The sequence below is a fragment of the Opisthorchis viverrini genome, assembly GCF_000715545.1.
Source record: "Opisthorchis viverrini unplaced genomic scaffold opera_v5_60, whole genome shotgun sequence".
NCBI classification, from domain to species: domain Eukaryota; kingdom Metazoa; phylum Platyhelminthes; class Trematoda; order Opisthorchiida; family Opisthorchiidae; genus Opisthorchis; species Opisthorchis viverrini.
The window spans coordinates 74,722-89,381 of NW_008751712.1; the positions used below are offsets into that span (position 1 = coordinate 74,722).

A 14,660-nucleotide genomic window follows, 5' to 3' on the forward strand; every position below is an offset into this window, starting at 1 on the left:
AGACTCAACTGAATCTCTCGAAGAGTTTTCAGCAACCCTGTGAGTAGTTTCCTTTATGAGACTATAAGTGACATAAAGGCTTCGGGGTCAAATAAACAAGAACCAGTTCACGTAATCACACTAAACGCATGAGTGCAGTTGCGGTTTCCTCTCACGGCATCCCAAAAATCCTTGATTGTGTTGAATCAGAGGTATCCTAAAACTGATCATGCGACCGACATGAACATTCGATTGGGAGCATGGTCTCGCAGTTGGTTTTGACGATAGACTGCAGCCATCAATCACTTCACAGCAGTTGTGTACAGTATTTGAGGAGTATTTGAGGAAATTATCTCAGTATTTTGTCCCTGTCGAGGAAGATTCGATGGTTGGGAAGATATTGGACCAACGGTTACAAGACTTCAATGATGCCAAGAGTGGACGCGCATTTCGAACAACTGCGGACATACTCTTGATTTTCAAGGGTTTTGTCGCGCAAAAAACCGTATGAAACCACGCAAGTACATTCTATTTTGTGAAAGCGGACTGCAGAAAAATTATTAATTTATTACGCCGCGACAGTGCCCAGTAAGTCCGCTTCCAGAACTCTTATCAAGGTACTGACAACATACACGATCACAGGATTAACGCCAAGAATAAACGGGGATATGGTTGTGTCAATAAGTGATCTTTTCGTGATAGAATAACTAAAGTTAATCGGTAAGGCAACTTAAAGATGAGGCAGACTTGTACGAATCACATACCGGTTTAAAGAAACGGTCCCCCAGCTGATGAGATTTCATGAACAATGAATATTTCACTCGATAGTAGTGCCGANTATTGGACCAACGGTTACAAGACTTCAATGATGCCAAGAGTGGACGCGCATTTCGAACAACTGCGGACATACTCTTGATTTTCAAGGGTTTTGTCGCGCAAAAAACCGTATGAAACCACGCAAGTACATTCTATTTTGTGAAAGCGGACTGCAGAAAAATTATTAATTTATTACGCCGCGACAGTGCCCAGTAAGTCCGCTTCCAGAACTCTTATCAAAGTACTGACAACATACACGATCACAGGATTAAAGCCAAGAATAAACGGGGATATGGTTATGTCAATAAGTGATCTTTTCGTGATAAAATAACTAAAGTTAATCGGTAAGGCAACTTAAAGATGAGGCAGACTTGTACGAATCACATACCGGTTTAAAGAAACGGTCCCCCAGCTGATGAGATTTCATGAACAATGAATATTTCACTCGATAGTAGTGCCGACTATTGATCATCCATTGTCGGAAGACCGGATACAAGTAAATTTAAATGTTGTTAACCCCGCTGGTTCTTTCCTAATTTGGTCATTTGATTTGAAGGCTACAAACTGCCAACTAGGCAGGGAATCTCCTTGGTTCTTCCGAACAGAGATACCAAAGAAACCAATTTGACCAGGTCCCATGGACAATTTTTGACATGGGTCAGTATATTACTTTTTCAGGATTAGAAAACCTGATAAGCAGTCAGTAGTTGGTTACAAAAATGTAGAAGATTAACAACTGTATTTATTGCTAGACAGCGTCAGTTTCTGAAATCGTTTCCATACAATGTTTGGCACTAATCGGTTGCACTTGACCGTAACCTTACAGATTTGATTGCAAAGCGTAAAATGACATATGATGATGTTCGGTCGGCAAGCAAAGCTGGTGGAGGATTTTACAAGTTTGTGTTGGCTGTCATTACGTTCCACGATGTTGCTCGCGAGGTTCGCCCAAAACGAGAACGTGTCAAAGCTTTGGAAAGAGACTATAATAGGGCAAGACGGGACTTGCAACGTCTGCAAGAAGAAGTGGTCCAATTGGAGGAGACACTGTTTAACTTGCGGCGTCAATTCAGTGCAGCGCAGACTGAAATGGAGAATTTGAAGAAGGAAATGGACGTGATGAGGCGACAACTGATGGCTGCTCAAAAGCTGACGGAAGGGTTGGGTTCTGAGAAAGAACGGTAAGCATCGAATGCTACTCGATACAAACTGGTCTGTCGAAAGGGCCGAACCACCAACTAGTGGCGGTTTACGAGAAAACGGCTGCGGTGAGATTGTTGGTTCTTCTGAGAGCAAACTATTATCACCAATCTTCATTGTTTTTATCTTTCCCTCTTTCAGGGCTCTAGCGTTATCCGCATACTGCATTAAGGCACAGGTTACTTACCAAAGACCAGCGGAAGTTACCTAGTTTTGCCTGTAATGGATAAATTCTTAGCATTAACACAATCACAATACATGACTTCCATCTTGTCATAGGGTGGTAGTAGTTTGCTACTATACTCATCAGTGACATGCACACCAGATTCTGCAAACCTTTCCGTCAGATTAGCACTGATGTAATGTTCGTCGCCAGATTTCTACATTTGCATGAAATACTTTGAGTTCCAGTGTTTACGTCTTCAAACCTTTTCTCGATACATCACTTTCAATACTGAAGTCTTCAAACGCATCTACTGACTGTTTCAGATGGATTCGTGAAGTGGCCAATCTGAAAAAGGAGCAGAAAAGTCTTCTGGGCGACAGCCTGATCGCTTCAGCTTTTCTTTGTTACTTGGGTCCTTTCACATCGGAGTTTCGTAGCCGTCTACTTTACAAAGAGTGGCTTGTTCCAATGATGCAGGACGAAGTAAGTTTCTTCCAACTGTCAAAGATCGTTTGGAACTGACCGCTGTGGGGTTTGGGTGAACTAATCTTCCAAACTCGACCTTTAGTGAACGTCAAGCATTCACTGTGCACCTGATACCTTCTGATGCATTTTAGAAGGAGAGTGCAGCTCATTGGACACCCTCTTTAATGTGCACTATTATGAGGGAGTTTCAGTCAACAAAGGTCTCGGCTCTGGTGTTAGGGCCCATTGGGATATCTCCCCGAGATTCAGACATTTCGGTTAACCAGATGAAGTCTTAATCGGAATATGGAAAAAATCGTTCAGCTGTAACACCCTTTCGGTGCCCATCTGCCATACCATCCGAAGGAAGCACGAGGGCTGGGATACTTCCAGGTTGTCCAAGCGTAGACAGGAGAAGTCGAGAGGGAGAGGTTGGGTCAGCAAATTCGCGTTCCAACCACTGAGCCATCTCGCGCCGCTTCTCACATATTGGCCCGACCTTAAGATGATCAACTCCTTAACCTGTACCTACGACTTCAAGTATGCCGTTGATATGTTTAGTACAAAGTGAAAATGTGGCACACACCCCTTAATTAAAAATGAAACTCTTCTCCGGGGGGAGCGCCGCTCCGTTCCATGCTCTGGATTAAGGAGCAAACACTAAAGACCAGTTCACAGCTGTGTATCTGAATGGGAAGTTGAGTGCACGATTCGCTAATTTGATTAGTTATCAGCCGGGTAGCCAAGGTAGGTTGGTTCAAGCTGCCAGTTTCGCTCCCTGGGGAAAAACGTATGGAAAAATAACTGTCCAGGTGTGGCAACCATCTGAATTGCAATCAAAATGAAGTGCACGAACTGAATTATTGCCAGGTTACCCAAGTCTAAACACGAGCAATCGAAAAGCCGGGCATGGTCATCTTGTCATAGGGTGGTAGTAGTTTGGACGAGGTCTTTGATAATATTGAAAAGGGAATCTGCAACTGTTCCATGCTACTAAACTCATCAGTGACATGCACACCAGATTCTGCAAACCTTACCGTCAGATTAGCACTGATGTAATGTTCGTCGCCAGATTTCTACATTTGCATGAAATACTTTGAGTTCCAGTGTTTACGTCTTCAAACCTTTTCTCGATACATCACTTTCAATACTGAAGTCTTCAAACGCATCTACTGACTGTTTCAGATGGATTCGTGAAGTGGCCAATCTGAAAAAGGAGCAGAAAAGTCTTCTGGGCGACAGCCTGATCGCTTCAGCTTTTCTTTGTTACTTGGGTCCTTTCACATCGGAGTTTCGTAGCCGTCTACTTTACAAAGAGTGGCTTGTTCCAATGATGCAGGACGAAGTAAGTTTCTTCCAACTGTCAAAGATCGTTTGGAACTGACCGCTGTGGGGTTTGGGTGAACTAATCTTCCAAACTCGACCTTTAGTGAACGGCAAGCATTCACTGTGCACCTGATACCTTCTGATGCATTTTAGAAGGAGAGTGCAGCTCATTGGACACCCTCTTTAATGTGCACTATTATGAGGGAGTTTCAGTCAACAAAGGTCTCGGCTCTGGTGTTAGGGCCCATTGGGATATCTCCCCGAGATTCAGACATTTCGGTTAACCAGATGAAGTCTTAATCGGAATATGGAAAAAATCGTTCAGCTGTAACACCCTTTCGGTGCCCATCTGCCATACCATCCGAAGGAAGCACGAGGGCTGGGATACTTCCAGGTTGTCCAAGCGTAGACAGAGGAAGTCGAGTGCCAGAGGTGAGGTTCGAACCACGTACCTTCTGGTCAGTAAATTCGCTCTTTAACTACCGAGCCATCTCGCCCCACCGAATATAGTCATCAGCTGATTCTCCGGATGTTGTCAAGGCGATTGTTCATGGACTAGTTAAATCGAATTGAACTTCCCATCTGTCATGGAGGATTTTAAATTTTATGAAATAACAGGTCCGATTCTCCGGATGTTGTCGAGGCGATTGTTCATGGACAAGTTAAATCGAATTGAACTTCCCGTCTGTCATGCAGGATTTTAAATTTTATGAAATAACAGGTCCACCAGATAAGTGGTTTGGGTAAAAACAGGACCAGAGGCGCTAACATCAATTTTCGCTGGAGTTTGCTTGGATTCATCCATGGTAAGGAACAAAAAGCCTAAACGTAATAGAAAAAAATAACAGTCCCGGATATCTTCACAAAGGAGACTACCCACAAGTTTGCTGAAAACTCTTCGACAGCCCACGACGGGTTTCGCCCTTCTTGGGGCTCATCAGGTAGGCGCAGTTCCCGAGTTTCCGTCAACCAAATCTTCTATCGTTTCTGTCATTCCTTAGTATGATTTTTCCGGGTACTTTCCAGAGCAATTGGGTGAATTTGATTTCCGTCGCATCACTGCTCCGAACACTAAGTGATGCATTGGCGTTAACCTCAGTTTCGTCATTCTCCCGACTAGTTAGTGTGATGTTTTGTTGCATTTAACCGAACAAACAATGACCCTCTCGCTTAGCTTTTACTCTTTGAAGGAACACTTCAAAATCAGCGTTTGTTTGCGTTTGTCTTTGTTTATTTTATAGATAGATGTCTTTCAGCCTCAGTCCGCACAACGGGCTAGGATGCATTTGTTTGGTCCACCAGTCGAGACCTCCGGAAATCGGTTCAGCCACCCGTGAAACGCAGCGACTGTTTCTTTCAGCTGATCGCTTCGGCAACATTGTAAAGGTCAGCATGGCACGTGCTACCGCCCGCCCGTGTGCGATCGGGTACTATGTGATAAGGTCAATCGCTGGTCGACGGGTCCGCTCACGATGACTGCGACCTTATCTTGTTGCCCCCGCTTAGGTCTATCAAGCTGGAACAAAGCGGTTTGCGCCATTGGTGGCTCAGTCACTGGGGTGGACAAAGCAATGGCTGTCGGAGGGTAGGGGTGGAAAACCGAGTCATTTGATCAAAAGGTGCGGGTGATTGATGGACGAACTCCAGGGCGGATTTGTCTCGACAAGCCGTTTACAACATAGATAAATTAGCCGTAACAATGTGGACAGTTTCTTGAAGGACGACGAAACGGGTTTACACACCTCTCGGGACACTTCAAAATTCTTTAATTCTGAGGACACCTTCATTCTTGGTGCTTAGTAGCACAAAACAGCCGACGAACTGACTTACCTCCACAATTTTTTGGAAGGCGTTGATCCGTACATTTTCTTTGACGTGATTTAAAAAAAAAGCAATGACCCGGGGATTGCGGAAGTCATTTTTGGGACCCTTAAAGCCTATCTGTTATTAGGCAAGGTTTTCGTGCTAAGGTTCTCCGATGCCAACTCCATGGAATATTCTAGTCTCGTGCTGCAGGGAATAATTAGATTGGCAGGTCGTTCCAAAGAAATTGAATCCAAACGAGGACATTGGTGATTGAATCCAGGTGACCTGGTGCATTCAGTATTTTTTGACAAAATTGGGAATCGTGCATTCATGGGCTTAAACCATTTGCATGTTGTATGCAAGTAGATTCAAGGCCATTCTAAAGTACACCATCAGTGATCATGTACGCAGAAATAGAGGGCGGATCCAATTAAGTACATTAGGTCTGTCTGAAGGGGGATAGTCAATAAACCGGACATACTGCGACGAATGTTGGAAAATCTCGCCAATCATGAGAAAATAAGGAATTCATCACGCAGATTTTGCTTTCTAGAGAGCAGTTGGATAAGATACTGTCAGTTAATTTCAAGCCGATGCTTCGGTCATTTGGCCACTTTATTCCCCGTGGCTGTTTGTGCTTACCGTGGTGACTGTCATGCAAACACTTCCGCAGCCTTTTATCCTCAGATTTCAATCGGTGCTGTTCCTTTCATGCGTCCATCAGGGTATGTTATCCATAGTACGAGAACACCGCTTTAAACATTGTATCGTCTTCAAGATCCTGTGCTTTCCCATGGTCTTTAGATAGTGGATAGAATGTGATTAGAGACTCCATTCCGTTAATGTCACTTTATCAAACAGGATACAAAGGGATCTGACCTCAAAATGAGGTAAACGTTTGTCACTGAGTGGCATCGTGCTTGGTCTGTGTTCAAGTGGTTTGGATTCCAAACAAAGTTTTCCTGACTTTTACCCAGGTGGACGATGTGAATGGTTTTTATAAGGGGATTTATGCTGTGTTGCAGGCGTTATAACGGAGGCTGGAAATGAATCAATTTTAGAGTACTATTGCAATATTGTCAACGTTTGAGACATTTAACTCGTTATGTACTCTGACGGCCGATAAGAGGGTGCCCCCCTCACAGGGGGTATCATTCTCGCAATAAGGCCAGTTTGGTTGCTTTCTCTGAGTGGTCATTCTTCAGGAAGAGGGGTACTGTATCTCGCTTTGTTGAGTAACAGCAGGTTTTTTGTAACTAAGGTTTGGATCTTAGAATTTCGACGCCCCCTGTGGCACCTTTTGGAGCAAGGCTTTCAATCGGTGACTTATCCCATGGCACTGCAAGCCGGACGGTAAGGTTTACTGGAGTGACTTCCACGTACCGCTCTCATTGAACGTGGGAAACATCGCAGAATCCCATTGTTTTGGTATCAAAGAGTCTCGAACAGACAAAGAGTGACGAACACAATAGTGTCACGCTATTTCGGAATAGGTGTTTGAACATTCACGAAGTTACCGACTGTAGTATCCTTTAAATGGTTGTGCCTCACAAAGGCTGTCTCATTTTCCATCTGGAACGATATTCAAGATATCAAAGTCTCTTTCAATACTACTGGTGAGGTCAATGGAAACGCTAGACAACTCACCAACGGTTTCGCCCTTGGGGCTCTTCAGGTAAGCCTAGTCCCCGAATGCTCATCAACCTTATTGCTCATCAATGCAGCACATTTAGTTGGGTAAAATTATAAATACGGGGTTTTACATTGACACCGGGTTAGTTCGACATTAGTGTTTGTCGCAAATTACGTACACACTGGTGTTGCTGATGAGCCCCAAGAAGGCCAAAACCGTTAGCGGGCTGTCCGGAGGCTCCATTGACCTTGTGAGTGGCATTGAAAATGTTTAGATGGTTCAACGTTATCTGGCACCTTAGACAAACAACGAAACCAGCGAGCTCATTTGTTGCAGTTGAGAACGAACGCAGTTTTCCCACGTCGAATGGGGGATGCATGAGACCCAATATTACCGTCCACCGTTAATTCTTAAGATGTGTTGATTACTTTCTTCCAGATTCCAGTGACAGAAGATCTCCAGGTGAACAATATACTGGCCACTGAGGTTGAAGTTGCACTGTGGAATTCGCAAAGTCTGCCTTCTGATGAGTTGAGTGTACAAAACGCCATCCTGACCCTCAAAGGTCCAACTTGTCCGGTTTGCATAGATCCACAGGGTCAAGCCTCGAGGTGGATCAAAGAGATGGGAAGGAATCCAAAAGATGACTCCCGCTCAGCTAGGGTGAGTTTCACTCAACCAGTCTTTTAGGATTAGAATGTTTCGTCTTTAAAAGAGGCGGTATTGGTAGGACCTTGGCTGTTTCTAGCTTGCTTAAATCGACCTTCGGCCCAGGAAGAAACCAAGATCTGACAGGAGCAAGAAGAATGGATTTTGGTGCCGCTTGTAGTTTGGACGTGAAATCAACAAACAGACATGAGAATCATCAAATGACTACACTGTTAGTATTTCAGGAATAAATTTTTTGAGTTATGCAAGATTGCAAACTACAGCTGATCCCCTGTAGTTCCGGGAAGGGGCACCATTTTGCCCTAATTCTGGTCATCACTCCATTTCAACTGTGTCACATGTGATATTGCATCAACTCATGCACTCGTAATGCTTCGAGTACTCGATCTTTCTCTCCCACGACTCATTTTGTTGAGTGGCTAACAGTTCCGTTATTCCATCAGTAGAACCGCCTTGTTGTCATTTCACAGTGATCGAATGATGTAAGCTGCACTCAGGCACAGATTGACGATAAATTGTCGAATCTTTTCGTGTTTCAAGTGAGTAGAACTCAGTTCGCTCCGATTGGTCTAGCAATGGAAGTGGAGTCAAGGTCACAGATGAAAATGACAAACCCTTCTACAACTTTGTTACATTGTGAATGTAACGCTTTTCCTGTTCGATTTTCAAAAGGTGAAGCTAGTATGAAGAATGCGCGGTGTAAATTTTTTTGCAGATGGAATTTTTATTTGTAGAGGGAACGCTGTATTTCCGGCGTAGGAAAACTAGGGATTATGCCCGCTGTTGATTAGATATCACAATTGATGTGCAAAGCTGACGAGCATGCTTTTCATTTGTTTTTCTGACGACTTAAGAAGCGTACGAACCATCAGAAATCCGGTAACTTCCTTCCTTACTGAGAACAAACCACCATTTTGGAATCCAAAGCGGCTGGATATTTACAAACATTGTTTGAGCGATGTAAAGTGCGGACAAGCTGGCAACCTACGACCCTCTTTAATAAGGTAGCTAACAGTGTACTGAAATCCTACCATCAATCAAATCTCCCCTTAAAAATGGTGATCCTCTGCAGATGTTCTGGGCAACTACATTGATCTGCTTACGAATATCGTCACACAATGACCGAAGCGAATAGAGACGTATGTATTTATACAATTACAGCCAGCACAAAGTTGGCCACGTTTATTAGCACCCCACTAACAAACAAGGAAAAGAACAAAACCCACTGGCAACTGTCAGTTCTAGTATGAGGTGCATTTTTCAGAAGACTTCCTCTTCCTGTTGGGTGATATTAAATTTAAGTTTGGCGATCAATTCCGCACCTAGAGGTTACTGGAACCTTCTAGAAATAGATCTATAAAAGACAGCAGTGGAAGACTATGGACAATGTGTGCAGCACTGGAACTTTCAATAGAAGACACGTGGTTCACCTTGGGACGCACACTGCTTGCCATGTGAACTCGTCCAAGAAAAGGACATAGGCTCCTAATGGACTATAGCATTGTGCGGCAGAGTTATCGGTAATTTACTGGTCGCAAAAGTAATGCTTGGAGATGAAGGCAATGCAACCACTCTCCAAAGTATTTGTTGCCCTTGGAAAACTGCCATATAAAGGACCAAGAGGAGACTCGTGCAAGGACCATTCAAGGACCGGGAAACTGCACCGAGGTTTTGCGAAGCTCTAACGCAGAGGCTAGTGAATGACCCAATCCTAAGCACATCCGAGAGCCAATGGACCTGAAGACAGTCAGAAGCCGTGGGTCCATTTGAGCAAAAGGAAGAACGGAGGCTAGATTGGCCTGATGCGAATGACTCATCAGCATTTACTTTGATTCAAGGGAAGTGCTTGCCGTTCACCCAAGTTCCGACAGTCAGAAATAAACTAGAAAGCTTCAGGACCAAGCTTGCGAAATACCTGAGAAAAATGGTTCGTCAAACGAAGTGAAAAGCCCCAGTTGTACGCGGATCGCCATTGTCACAAAGAATGAAAGAAATGTACCGAAAGTTCATCACAGAAGACCATTAAAGTAATGAAAGGATTGACGAGCTTAACCAAATTTCGGCTATGTAGAAATATCACTGTCCGAGACTATTCAACCGACCAAAAGATGTTGCTTTGAGCCATGTAGCCAACCTGCCCTAGCACAAAGTAAAGACCTACTTGGTCGATATATCTACAGCTGCAGAACCGCTGGTGACGGTAAACCGGCTTCAGAGTGAGAGAGTAGCGGGGCTCTATGGTGTTTGTCTGCGGAACTGTCGGACTGGGAAGACGGACATTACAAGGCGAACCTCTTCACCTGTTATGCACAAGCTTCTCTGTAAAAGGGAAAAGGAAGTCGACGGAAGATGGATTTCCAGGACGGGATCAGTCTTCTATGCACAACAGGCAAAGCCATAACCCGTATTCTGCTCAACTGACTAGTCATTGGTCTTCTGGAGGAAAGCATTATTGAAGAGCAGTGTGGATTTCGAACTGGTCAAAGTAGGGTTGACTTGAATTTTACCGCGAGATAAATTCAAGAACCAACCGCTCGACAGGCTGCCTGTGAGCTTCACGAATGATTTCAACTCAGTCAGTGGAGAACCAACATGAATCCTGGCTTCCATGCTGTAATGAAAGCCTTCCTATGGGCCAGCATAACAATCTGGGGCGAGTTTGAAATCGACACAAGAGCAAGCGGGGTTGTTCTTACCCTAAGTCCAATTCAGCCACAGCGAAGATGGTATACCAATTCACTACTTTTGGGATTTACTCATTTTGGAGCGACCCTTGGGCAAAACGCTGCTGCGAAAATAGAGCTTGCGTATCCTGTTGTTTGCAGACAACTGCTGTTTATTCCCGCACTCCGAAGCGGAATCACAGTGACTGACTACAAAATTTGACCCAGCAGTATCTTGCCTCGGTCTAAATGTCACTATTTTCAAAACGCTTATCTTTTAGCAAGGGGCTTAACATAAAACATCAGATCAATGGTTTTGTGATAGCGGCGGTACGTCATCCACAGACCTGACACAAAAGCCAGCGCAATGCTGGCTCCTCTTGAGAAGCGAATCTGGTGTAACGTTGATTTGCACATGGACGCTAAGATTACAATGCCCGGCCATGTGGGCTTGCACAGACACCTACCTTCTGGTTCACCAAACGTACTTCCTGCTAGACGTAAACAACTGGTAGTGGGGTTAGCTTGTTGCGTTTTCTAACTAGCATCTGTCTGACATTGTCAAGCCAAGGATGACGTCGTTGACCTTGTGGTTGGTGGAATACCGGCGGATTATCCATTGCCAGCTGCACGGTGTTTCTGTGTGTCTATTTCCTATTAAGGTGACCACACAAAACGATCCAAACTTCCTAAGAACCGTTGAAAATTCGATCAAGCAAGGCTTGGCCTGTATAATCGAAGGAGTGGAAGAGACGATAGATCCTGCTCTGAACAACATTATCGCTCGAAACATTCGAGGTAAGTTTGGCAATCCTTTGAGTTTAGCTGCAGCTTCGTTGAAGGTGTTGACACAGCCCGTCTATCCTAATTTCTACAGCCTTCATAAATTGCATATTTTTTTTTACCACGGATCTCTCTTCGGGTGGGTCTTTTGGTGTTCAAATCCACAATAGAATGGACATGTGGCAACATACATCTGTGTGAGTCCGATCAGGTCTCACTGGTAACTGAACATTAGGTCCCGTTGTGCCTGCGAATTGGCTCGATTGATATGGTCGACTTCATAAGAATGCACCAGAGACACATAGTTGGGTACCCTTTCACACACCCGAAGTATACCCGAAGTACACCTGCATGTGATAAGTGTCGACAGACAGTAATGCATTTAAAATTTGCATCTCCTTTCAGCTTGATGGTTGGGACAAGGCGGAAAACACATGTGTCATCTGGACAGGTTTGGGACCAGCGTTTTCCGTAAAAGTGCAGAATTTATTGGGACTTATCTGGTCGATCCAGGTGAGATCGATAAAGCAATCATACACCACGTATTCACCGGCCGGTTTGGGTAGCTGTAGACTTGCAAGCCTGTAAACTCTAAGCTCGCGACTTATCTCTGTGAAAGTAGTCAGATAAACGATTTGAATAATCAATACCTGATGGACTGATTTGGACAGGTTCATGACACTTCGTTTTGATGGAGGTTCCTGTTCAAATGCCATTAGAAACGAAAACAACGAGAACAGATTTTCTTGAATAGCGCTCGGTTTCCATGTAATTTACTAAATTCACGGAAAACCCTGCAATTCTTCTTTACCTTGAAATAGTGGACAAAGGCCGTGAGGTTGTGATGTTGGGTGACCGTGAGGTGGAGTACGATCCAAACTTCCGACTTTACCTGGTGACAAAAATGTCCAATCCACACTTCTCAACCACTCTGTATAGCCGAGCTCTGATCATCAACTATACAGTTACACTGACTGGCCTGGAGGGCCAACTGTTGAGTGCATTGGTCAAACACGAGCACCGGGAATTGGAGGAACGCCGAGAGGCTCTCATTTTGGAAACTAGGTAAGTATTCATAGTTTTCCTGCCATCGTCTCGGCATTTGATAGATGCACTGAATGAAAAAAAAAATGCGTTGTGGGTGCTCTTTACTAAGTTGGTCTTGAGCTGTTAGGGGGACAACCGGAGTGATCACAACATAACCCGGTTGCATCACCGGATATGTTACTGCAGAAACACCGTTGGTTGACAAAGGCAGACGGAATGTGCGATTGGCTGATAGAAAAGTAAACAGTACTTATTGGATAGCTAGCTCCATAGATGGGTAGATGAACAGAGATCAGACCGAGATACATGCTCTTTCATTGAGACGAAACTACCGTCACACATACAAACAGCTGGATACAGTTATGGAAGAAGGCGCATGTTTAAAACCTCGGACACTCGGGATAGACTTCCCGCAAATTTTGCTCTGAACATTTACGGAGCAATTCTTACAAATCCAGCCACTTTATTTGTCTTGTAGTGAGAACAAGCGCATCCTGAAAGAGTTGGAGGACCGTCTACTCTTGGAATTGGCAACACAGACGGGGAATATTCTCGACAACTGGGAACTAATCGGTACTCTTGAAGACACAAAAAACAAGGCAGTGGACGTTGGAAGGCAGCTCGCCCAAGGAGCCATTGTATCGAAGGATGTCGAGCGTCAACGAGACGCATTTCGACCCGCAGCAAGGTACTGTTTTATTTGCACCTTCACTGTCGAAGTTCGCGTTCCTTGGAGAAGAGAATGACGGCTTTTAATTAGACTGTGACGAATAGGTGCCGTTCCCGAAGCTTCTCATGAACCGAAGTCTTCCTAATTTTCTCTCTCACCAGGCGAGGTGCCATCCTCTTTTTCGTCTTGGCCGATCTGGCAATGGTTGGTCCCATGTATCAGTTCTCCCTTTCCGCCTACTTGACCGTTTTCCTCAAAGCACTGAAGAAAGCCATGCCACACAGTTCATTACCAAAACGACTGAGCAATATCAAGAATGCCTTGACCTACGCTACCTATTGCTACGGTTGTATGGGTAAGCTGATTTGAACAAAGCTGAGTACTTTGATACATGTCGCGCTGAGCGAGTGGACTTAAAATACAGCTAGGTGAATATGTGAATTCACTGGTTTATCTCAAGGCCACAAGACAATTAATCAATTTTTTCGTGTTTACTCACACTGAAATCATTCGCAACTTTTGCGGTCAGGTATTTTCGAGGAACACAAGATGCTGCTCTCGTTTGAGCTCGCCTTACGTCTACAACAAGATGAAAACATGATCCGCCTGAAAGAGCTGGCATTTCTTGTCCGAGGCAACGTTGCTCTCAGCGATCATTTGCATCCACCACCGCATGCATGGATTCCGGATACGGTATGGCGTGACCTGATCTATATGTCTGCTTTTCTCCCGAAATACTTCTCCAAACTCCCCAAAGACATGCGCATTCTCGGCGATCAGTGGAAAAAGGCAAGTTTTGACACAAATCGTTTGGTACAGATTACACGGCAACTAGGTCCAGAAAGCATGCCTTGACTATTACATTCTATAGTTTAGCGGCATGATTCCCTTCCAGTGTTTTTGTTTGCCAGTTAACCTGCTAACGGGGATTGTTGACAAGCCGTTGATGAACCGTCCGTCTCGGTTTTAGACTACCTTGCAAGCGCTCGCATCTTATGCGCTCTTGAGACGTTTAATCAATCGTAGATAGGTGAAATCGGTCGCACAAGAATCACCGCGGATGACTAAGCTAAGTAGGAATGATCCTAAATTACATATTTCGGCGAATCTGCTGCATGCCAAGAAAATAGGGGAAAATACAAGTCGAAGTGACGGCTTGTGCCCTCGGCTAGGTTAATCATTCAGTCAGTCAATCACTTATGGTATACAACACCATATTTTTCGCACCTTTTCCAATGTTAGTTCGTGATCTGTTTTTTGGCTTCCTGCGAACTTTAAGCGCAAAGCATTGCATACAATGAACGGATAACCTTCAGATAGTTGTGCAGGCATGCGTATAATGTTATGGAAGTGATCATGGGTTAAAGGATGCGATCATTCTGTGACCACGTTCGTTGCTTGTCCGTTCAACTCTGGCTGAGTAAACTAATGTGTCTT

General features: G+C 44.4%; 1 protein-coding gene across 1 annotated transcript in view; it reads left to right on the forward strand.

Moving 5' to 3' along the window:
- T265_03751 (hypothetical protein) overlaps positions 1-14,660 on the forward strand; it is a gene marked incomplete at both ends in the record, with an annotated part of 90,983 nt that overhangs the window by 62,609 nt on the left and 13,714 nt on the right. The window contains 10 exons of the mRNA XM_009168304.1: positions 1,622-1,976; positions 2,485-2,644; positions 3,783-3,975; positions 4,241-4,410; positions 7,830-8,054; positions 11,386-11,521; positions 12,328-12,571; positions 13,032-13,241; positions 13,385-13,578; positions 13,753-13,916. Of these exons, the coding sequence (XP_009166568.1) occupies positions 1,622-1,976; positions 2,485-2,644; positions 3,783-3,975; positions 4,241-4,410; positions 7,830-8,054; positions 11,386-11,521; positions 12,328-12,571; positions 13,032-13,241; positions 13,385-13,578; positions 13,753-13,916 (2,051 nt within the window). The remainder of the gene's footprint in view (positions 1-1,621; positions 1,977-2,484; positions 2,645-3,782; positions 3,976-4,240; positions 4,411-7,829; positions 8,055-11,385; positions 11,522-12,327; positions 12,572-13,031; positions 13,242-13,384; positions 13,579-13,752; positions 13,917-14,660) is intronic.